This window comes from Hibiscus syriacus, unplaced genomic scaffold (assembly GCF_006381635.1).
Source record: "Hibiscus syriacus cultivar Baekdansim isolate YM2019G1 unplaced genomic scaffold, ASM638163v2 tig00110263_pilon, whole genome shotgun sequence".
Taxonomy (NCBI): domain Eukaryota; kingdom Viridiplantae; phylum Streptophyta; class Magnoliopsida; order Malvales; family Malvaceae; genus Hibiscus; species Hibiscus syriacus.
In genome coordinates this window covers 1,134,635-1,144,139 of record NW_024062652.1, presented here as the reverse complement: position 1 = coordinate 1,144,139, position 9,505 = coordinate 1,134,635, and the positions used below count along the sequence as shown (strand labels likewise).

At 31.6% G+C, this 9,505-nt stretch overlaps 1 protein-coding gene across 1 annotated transcript; it reads right to left on the bottom strand.

Moving 5' to 3' along the window:
* Positions 1–280: 280 nt before the first annotated feature.
* On the bottom strand, positions 281–2,884 carry LOC120115300 (ubiquitin-conjugating enzyme E2 7-like). Its single transcript, XM_039136035.1, has 6 exons — positions 2,719–2,884; positions 2,507–2,609; positions 1,654–1,751; positions 1,478–1,578; positions 1,160–1,237; positions 281–650 (listed from the first exon to the last, which is right to left on the bottom strand). Exons 1-6 carry the CDS (start codon positions 2,759–2,761, stop codon positions 573–575), a joined length of 501 nt encoding a protein of 166 aa, XP_038991966.1. The 5' UTR covers positions 2,762–2,884; the 3' UTR covers positions 281–572.
* Between the last annotated feature and the right edge of the window lie 6,621 nt (positions 2,885–9,505).

Here is a 9,505-nt window from a genome sequence, read left to right as displayed (position 1 = left end):
GCGATTTAAAGATCGCATTACGATTTTATTGGTCATTTTAGCAAATCGAAAAAAATTGGTCAAAATCATATATTATAAGGAATTTTCGGTCACTGAGGTTATTTTCTCAAAAATTTATATACCGAGTAAAAAAAATTCATATTTTCTATAACATGAATACAATTTTGTAATTTGTTTTTGAAAAGCTTAAGCCCCCACATTGTGTACCAGTTAGTCTTGGAAAGGAGATGTTATAAACTAGTAAAAGGATCAATAAAAGCATCTAATAAAAGACAATTTATCCATCAAAAGAAGCGTTAGAGTCACAAACGAGATAATCAACAAGAACGCTTGCCAACAAACACTAATCAAAACAAAAACGCTTTCGAATGCAAAATAAACATTTGAGTTATTAAAAATTACTAATTAAGGGCACAATAAAATAAAATAGGAAAAAAGGGAGGAGAAGTTGAGGCAATCCCTGGGTTCACAAGGGCTCTTCACTGTAATCAACCACATTTGATCTCCCTACAAGATAACGCTTTCCATGGGTTCATAAATTGTAAAGAAACGAAAGCAACAGCCATCACAGATCATGACATTTCTTGTGATCGACGGACGCAGCGGCCAACCTTTCTCTTGAATTCATCTTTCCTATCTCTCCATTCCTTCTGAAATAATCGACGACAAGTATTGATAAAAAAACACAGGAAAACATCACGGTGCATGACTTTGATTCCTTGGTTTTACAATCTCAACAACAGTATTCTAATGTCAAACAACTTCAGATTCATTAGTATTCGCATGATTCTACGGTAAAGCAATATGCTGATCACCATAGATGATATCACAGAGTAACAGAATGACATAGGATTTAAATAGGTAAAGAAAACTATGTTAAAGCACTAAAAATCCAAGTGCCATTTTAATCAATGATAAACCGAGCTTGATAAAATAAGCATTTTAAAGGGCGTTTCATAACACTAGAGTCCTTAGTAGGGTGGACACCCTGTTATGGCATCGAACATTCGGAAGTAACATCACATGCAACCACAGAAATTAATCAATCATACTGAAGGGAGAAATGCAACTAGGAAGCTGAATAAAAATCAACCAAACCAAAAAGCCAAACTAAAACAAGAAAGGAATAAATTAATAAAAAAATTCAACAATCACTTACAGCAGCTTCAACATTTGCAGGAGATTCGTCATTAGGGCTGGAAAGCATTGATATTATACTCAATACAATACTTTCAACCTGCCACATTGTAAGGATCTAAATTTGTTAATGCACTATCATAGTGTCAAGATAAAAGGAGGGAAAGGAAAACAGTAAGGAGCAGGGTGTCCATATATTAAAGTAATTTAAGTTTGAGCAATTTGAAATCAATACTATAGCACTATGAATGTTATTAGCAGTTGAACAGGAAAAATATAATAATAAAGTAAAAAAAACTAAAAAGAAAATTCATGTAAAACAGAAACTTCACAAACATACTGTATGGACCGGCATCCAGCGCTCACTTGCAAGCTCATAGCCATTTGGATCATCACCAGGAGGATGAAGAATAGAAATGCAAACACGCCCATCAGGATAAACTGCAAAGACACTAAAGATCGTATTAATTCTTGCATTAGACAAAGGCATAATATTATGAACAGACAAAGGTATACCATTAGGATGCCAAATCTCTGTTGTAAATTTCACTGTTGGAGGACTGTTTGGATAATTAGGCGGAAAGCTCATGATGGCATTGAAAAATCCTCCTTCACTGAAATTAGAATATTTATGTTCAAGAACATTAATGAATTAATATCATAAAGTTACAAGGTGTGCCATAAAGAACTCAATTCCATATCAAGATTACTTGAAGACAAAGTATTAAAAAGAAAATAAGCAGTGGGAAAGTAAGACACATTAGAAAGGAACTTATTCTAGCGGTAAACACATATCATTCTTGAGAAGCGTTTGCAATTAAACAAATTCCAAACGCAGAAGAACGAAAATTTTTGCCCCTCATAACCAACAACCTCCATAGAGAAGCTAAGAACCTACCATTTATCATTCTCCATTGAACCAGGTCTTAATGATGCATATACAGAAGCTTTCAGCAGCCCTTACCAATAGTCATTCCATATAAAAAGTGAAAATGAACAATTTGTTTCGTTGCTATTTCCGTGTGCAATCAATTCAAAAATCTAACTGAATGGCGATTGGCAACACAATCACTAGGTAAACTCAAAACCATATATTCCAAACCTTACAGCCACCTATAGCTCAAGCAAGATGATCAAATTTAGATCCCATAATTCCATTCGGATTCAATAGAAGACACTTAAATCAACTATGGCAATTAAAATCCAGCCAAGCAAATCTAATTTCAAAACCCTATCCCTATCAATAATTAATCTCCTTATCCAAAGTTACACACAAAATCCAAATCAAAGAATCCATAAGAAACAACTAATTTCAACAAAAGAAAAAGAAACTTTACCAGCAAAAAAAGAAAAAGGAAAAGAAACTCACTAAAGAGTATCAGGTGGTCCAATAATTGTAACACTCCATTCAAAGATATTGTTCTCATCAACCAATCCGGCAGAGAACCCATCAACCGGATTCTTACAAAGATCTAGCCAAAACACAAAAATCAGAACCCGTTTCAAAATTCACCCAAACCCTCAAAAAGCAAATAGTATTAAGAATCATTAAATTTAAAATCGATCAAAGAAAAGGAGTACCTTTGAGCTGTTTTTGAAGGAGGAGGCTGGCTTGAGATGCCATATAAACAATAGAGGGTTCTAGAGAGAGAGCTGAGAAAGCCCTGCGATTTGAAGAATAAGAAGAAGAAGAAGAAATTGGAGGAAATTAAAAGCCAACACTTCGTTGCTATTTATAGATGTGTTAAAAATCGATTTTCTTTGTGCTTCTCCTTTTGTGTCCAATAAATATTTAGAAAAAAATATCTAAATTTACTTTTATTGAGATTAAAATTTAGGGTAAATTTGTATTTAGTACCTAAACTATTAATTATAGTCCGTTTTAGTATCTAAACTTTCATTTTGTTTTAAATCATATCTAAAGTTTATTTTTTGTTTTATTTTAGTACCCGCCGTTGAAAACCTTAGTTTTTGTTTCATTTTAGTACCCATTCAAAATTTAATGTTGAGTTTTATAAAAATTGAAAGTTTAGGTACTAAAACGGACTAAAACGAATAGTTTAGGTACTAAACGAGTTAAGTTTTTAACGATAGAGTACAAAAATGGAATGAAAACTAAACGTTAGATATGTTTTTAAAAAACTGAAAGTTTAGTTACTAAAACGGATTAAAATTGACAGTTTAGGTACTAAATACGTAGTTTACCCAAAAAATTTAAGGAGTGATTTAGTTGTATGTTTTTTTTATAGAAGTCGCTAATTTTATTGAAAAATAAATATCTCGAATTACAATAGAGATTTATAGTCATAATTGTAAAAATTAAGCATATAATCAAGACATTTTTCTAAAATTATTAACATAAATTAGCAACTTAAGATCACATAAGGACCATACAATGAAAGATTATAAAAGCTAACCCAAACTCGAACATGATAGATACAAACAGATTTGATCGCAGTAGCAAACGAACCACAAAAGGAGATCAAACTATTAAAAGATCACTGACAAAACTGTAAATCAGAATCGAATGACGTGAAAAAAACTATCCACAAATACACATCAAGTATCCAAATCAAATCCAAGGGGTCCAATGTAGGGAAGATCAACATGATAATAGATAATCACCATCTTGATCAGTCGTGACGATGTCGAATCAACCCTTAAAAAGTACAAATGAAAAACAACAACCTAACGACAAAAAACATACCAAAATATAGAGAAAAAAGTGCCATAAAGACATATAAAAATGTGTCATAAAGCCAAACTTATTGAAATTTTAAAATAAGAGAAAAATAAAGATGTATTTTAAAAATAATAAAATGACAATATCGAAAATCAACGTCAAAGTTAGTGTGGTCGATAAACAAAGACATTTTGTTGTATATTATTTTCAAATGATTGGAGTTCAAATAATATTGTTTATAACATGTGTATGAGTTTATCTAGGTTAAAATAAAATAAATATTATTATGAGATTATATTAAAATATTTTAAAAATTACTATTATTAACAACAAAAATATTATTAAAAAATATATATTATATAATTGAAATAAAACATTATTCAAACATCAATTTTGTACAACTATTTTTTAAACTATTTTTTAAATAGAGTTATCATAGATAATTTTGAATTAAATATGTTCAATTACCTATAAAATTATAATTTATAAAAAATTTAAAACCTTTTTTTAGGAATAATTTTAAAGCTTTGCATTTTAACTTAAAAAAATATATTTCAAAATCGACTATATGTTAGAAAAATTAAAACACTAATAACACTTAAAATCACCACTTTTTTGTTATACATAAATTATCACATTTATTAATTTCTCATTTTATCTCGATAATTTTGTTATTTGTTGACTACACAAATAATTTTAAAAAGTCAAAAATTTCATAAAATATGTTATATAAAAAGATTGAAAGAATAAAATTACTATAAAAAGGTTGAGATATTTTAAATGAAATAATTTCACTAAGATGTCTCTACCAATGTAAGTGTCTAATGAATGTTTAATAGTATAATAAGGATAATTAGTGCATAGAACTCACTAATAAGTCATGTGACCCCTATGAGTAGAATTATTGGTCTTGCTTTGAGAGTTCAAGGTATGTGTTTAACGAAGAGAACGAACCACTTCATCTGAATCAACCTTTTATAGTACATGATGAATCTTATAGTCTCAATGTTTTCTCATAAGAGAAATTATTGATATATTTGGTCTATGGTCACTCATAATTGTGTGTAATTGTATACATGATAGACTATTCAGATAGTTGTGAATGTATGCTTAGTGAGACCAAACGACTATACTTACATCTATATGATGAATTAATAACTTGATGCTTGACCAGACAACCATACTTAAGTCTATATGACGAAATATTACTTTATGCTTAGAGAGATCAAGTGCCACCATTTTTGTTACTACTTGATAGCTTATGTGACACCAAGTACCATCATATCATATTACTTGATTGTTTAGTGATCTATGAGGTTATTACTGATTATTGAATATTATTGATTGTTGTCTGATGCTAGGTGAAAAGAGATAATTTAGCGTTGTTGACATTATATCATGATTAAGTCATAAGAATAAGGACTAGGGTATACATGAGATTATTATTATCAAATGATTTTTAATTAATTGATCATAAGCATGATATAATATTGGATGATAAAACATACATTTACTCATTATTCATTATTTATACTATTAGCACACCGTTGAGTTAATCGATTGACGGAATCGGCCAAGAGGGGGTGAATTGGCAATAAAAATTTTGGTGGAAGCTTTTGCAGAAAATTGAAAGAAATTGCATAGCGATTTAGAGTGGTTCGACTTTATCAACCAAAGTCTACGTCCACTACCTTAGCTATCCACACTAAGGATTTTCCAACAAATTCACTAATTTGTTCTTTCTTTTGAGGCCAAAGAGATAACCTTACAACACCCTCAAGAATATACCCCAATTCTTGAGAACACTCTTTTCTCAAAGAGAAATACAAATTTGCAAACTTACAAGAAAAACCTCACAAGGCAAATATGTTTGCACAATTCTAGAATAAAGAAAGAACACTCAAGAATAAATACAATTGAGCACAATAAGTGTTCTTGAAAGCAAAATGAATATTGAATGAAAAATAGGCTTGAAATGCTCAAACTTGAGGTTTGATGCTTTCTCTTCGATTCTCTCTTGATTCTAATTGCTTGATGTTTCTTGTTATTGATCAATGGCTTCTAAGCTTGCTTAAATACACCTTGAATCACTTCTGAACGTTGGGGATGATTAGAGAAGATAATATAGCCGTTTTAGTGTGAAAACAATTAATAAAATAGCTTGGAGCGTGGGGGGAATCGGTACCCCCTATGGGGAATCGGTTCCCTAAGTGTAAAATTCAAATATTTCGACCGTTATACAAGGGGGGAATCGGTACCCCCTGGGGGGGAATCGGTTCCCTCCGAGCATACTAGAATTCTCGGAGCCAAACCATTCAGGGGGAATCGGTACCCCCATTGGGGGGAATATGTTCCCTCTGAGCAATTTGGAATTTTTGGCTTTGAAATGGTTCGAAATACTTTGTAAAATTATTTTGAGATTGTTTTAAGATTAAAACTTAATTTTACACTTGAGTAAGGATTAAAAATGATCTTTGAAAGATTTGGAGTAATGCTTTGATATTCGAATAGTTATATCGAATATACTTAGAAAATCATTTGGAAAAATCTTAAAATTCATTTAACTTAATTTGTTATATCGAAATATCAAAATGTTTTCAACAATCTCCCCCTTTTTGATATAACAAAACATTTTAGTAATTTTAAGATTTTGAAATCAAGTTTTGATCAAATTTTGAAATTACTCTCCCTTACTTTAACACTTCTCCCATTTATCATTTAAAACACATTTAACTTCTCCCCCTTTTTGTTAAATCAAAAAGACATTTTAAAGAATTTAAACAAGGTTTTGAAATCATTTAGCCAATTGATTATATATAATATAAGCTGCTAAGATCACAAGCAAGAGAAACATTAGCCATTAGTTTCATAATCAATATTCATAATTAATGTGACATGGCAAAATTGGTCATATATCTAATATGAAGTAAATGATGCAATAATGAATAAATTTAATCACACCAAATAGATAAGTTCTCACCATTCATAAATCCAATCAAATTCAAAATCAATCAATCCACAAATTCAAACATTCCAAAATATTCAAAATGTTAAAACAATAAGTTTGGAGTTCAAAGCAAAACATAGAATCACATATCAGGATCAGAAGGAGGAAAACGAGCTCGCATAGCGGCCATTTTGTGAGTGAGGTCATTAATACGCGCGTTGGTTGCCACATTGTTTGCACGCATCTCCCGAAGAATTTCTAATTATTGAGCTCCCATTGTGGATAAGTCGGACTTTATAGAAGTAAAGCGCGAATCCATGGTAGCATATCGAAAATCGAATATCTCCATAAATGATTGAAAATATGGAGGCATTTGATACGTTTGTTGTGCTTGCTCCTCGGGCTGCTCAGGCTCATCTTTGGCTTCATCGATGTCTCGCATTAATTGCTCAAGCTCGAGATCTTCGTCAGCTTCGGGTGGAGCTTGTGAAGAACTAGCTCCCGGAGTATTTGCAGAAGATCGAACCCATTCACCGGTTTCCTTATCCTTAATCCATCCCGCTCTCGTTAAGGAAAGAAGGTTAATTTGTTTCTTAAGGGGAAAAATGACATCTAGACCGACTCTAAGCCCAGCTTTGGAAAACAGATTACTCAAAATGCAACCGTAAACAAGAGATGAACAGAGTTTCTTGTTAGGAACAAGATTTACGGTTTCAATAATTTCAGCAAAAATAATCTGAGGTAGGTTAATTTTAATATTGTTTTCGAAACAATGTAACCACCAAATATCTAAGGCTCTAAGAGTAGAATAACGACCTCCGGATGGTCGAAACCACCAAGAAATCATTAGATGAAGAAAACGTTCATGTAGGTCTAAGTCACTCGCACTATCTCTTCTTTTATAACGAGATCCTAAAACCTGTTTTTCATTTGAAATACAATCGTTATCTAATCCGAATGTATTGGCTATGTAAGCCGAGTCAATATATAAGAATTGTCCTAGGAGGTAGGAACGAATTCCTATGGTTTCGGTTTCAGTTTGGTTTTTAACACAAACGACATTAGAATAGAAAATACGAACAAGTTGATGGTAAACGATGGGTTCAAGGTCAAAGAGTTTATCAAATTTCCACTCTTGTAAAAGAGGAAGATATTTAAAATTAATAGCTAACATTGCTTGACAAGAAGGAATACGTTCTTCCCGGATTTTGTAAGAGTCGAAATATTGATAATACCAAAAACGATAATTTCCAGGACCAGGATGATTGAAACACTAATTTTGGATAGTCAAGTTGGGATCAATAGGATTAGGATTAGGAATTAGATTTTGAGGATTTGGAAGTGGATTTGGTTGACGGTGTGAGCGACTAGATGATGACCTAGCACGTTTAGGATTGGACATGGTTTAGGAAATCGGAATAGAATGGATAACCTGCAATTTAAAACACATGTATGCAATTCAATCAATCCCAAAACTCAATTGGGTCCTCAATATTTCAAGGTTCTCTAAATCAATCCTAATGGGCAAAGTTTATGAAAACTTTTGAAAAATACGGTTTTGAGAAACAATATATGTATAGTTTTCATAACAACAACATAATTTAATCAAAACACAATAATTTGAAAATTAACAATTTTTTTTAATTTCGAAAATTTAATTTTTTATGGAAAATTCTTGTGTTTTTGATGAAATTAGTTGAAATATCTAGTTTTTAATCACTAAACAATCAATGCCCGATCTAAAGTTCATCCTAGAACTAATTAAAACTAGTCCTATGTTCAAAATCAATTAAATAGTGAGTTTAGAAAATTTTACCTTGAAGGATGAGATTGAGTGGACTTTGATGTTGTTTGCACGATTTTAATGATGATTGCAAGTTTAGGAGATGATATTTGAAGTGAATTCCGATTAAAACCGATGATTTGAGGCAAGAATGGAGATAGGGAGAGAGTTTGGCGGCAAGGAAGAAAATATAGGGTTTTTGAAGATTTTGAAGGGTTCTGCCCGTGTATAACCAGAACCCCATGGGGTATCGATTCCCCTGTAGGGGGAATCAGTTCCCCTTCAAAGGGGGAATCGGTTCCCTCATGGGGGGATGATTCCCTCTGCACCAAAATGCTAAAATCCGATTTTAAACACCCAAAATGATAAATTAATTTCCTCTAGTGGTATTGGCAACTCATATATTGAAAATTAATTACGTTCAAACAATTAAATTAATCTTTAAACAATAATTAAACATAAAATTAATTTTTCATCAAGAATCATAAACTCCCCTAACTAATTGCAATGAATGCAATCAAAAATTACTATTATAAGCATTTTTCATTTATTCTTAAAAATGTTAAAATTATTTTTAAACACTAAGTGAAGATATGTTGGTCAAACCTAATTCTCTCCTAAGTGTCCAAAATCTTTCCTTGTCTAAGGGTTTTGTAAAGATATCCTCTAATTGGTGCAAAGTATCAACAAATTCTAGAACTACATCTTCCTTAGTGACATGGTCTCTAATGAAGTGATGTCTTATTTCAATGTGCTTAGTTCTAGAGTGTTAGATGGGATTTTTAGTGAGACAAATAACACTAGTATTGTCACACTTGATAGGAATGGTTCCTACTTCAATTCCATAATCAAAAAGTTGTTGTTTCATCCATAAAACTTGTGCACATCAACTACCAGCTGAAATGTATTCGGCTTCAGTGGTAGATAATGCAACACAATTTTGTTTCTTTGAAAA

Coding starts and splice junctions, on each gene's coding strand:
- LOC120115300 (XM_039136035.1), bottom strand. CDS start 2,761: ATGGCATCTCAAGCCAGCCTCCTCCTTCAAAAACAGCTCAAAG. Junction 1,752..2,506: donor GGACCACCTGATACTCTTTA/GTGAGTTTCTTT, acceptor TTCTAATTTCAG/TGAAGGAGGATTTTTCAATG. Junction 1,238..1,477: donor GCTGGATGCCGGTCCATACA/GTATGTTTGTGA, acceptor ACAATGTGGCAG/GTTGAAAGTATTGTATTGAG.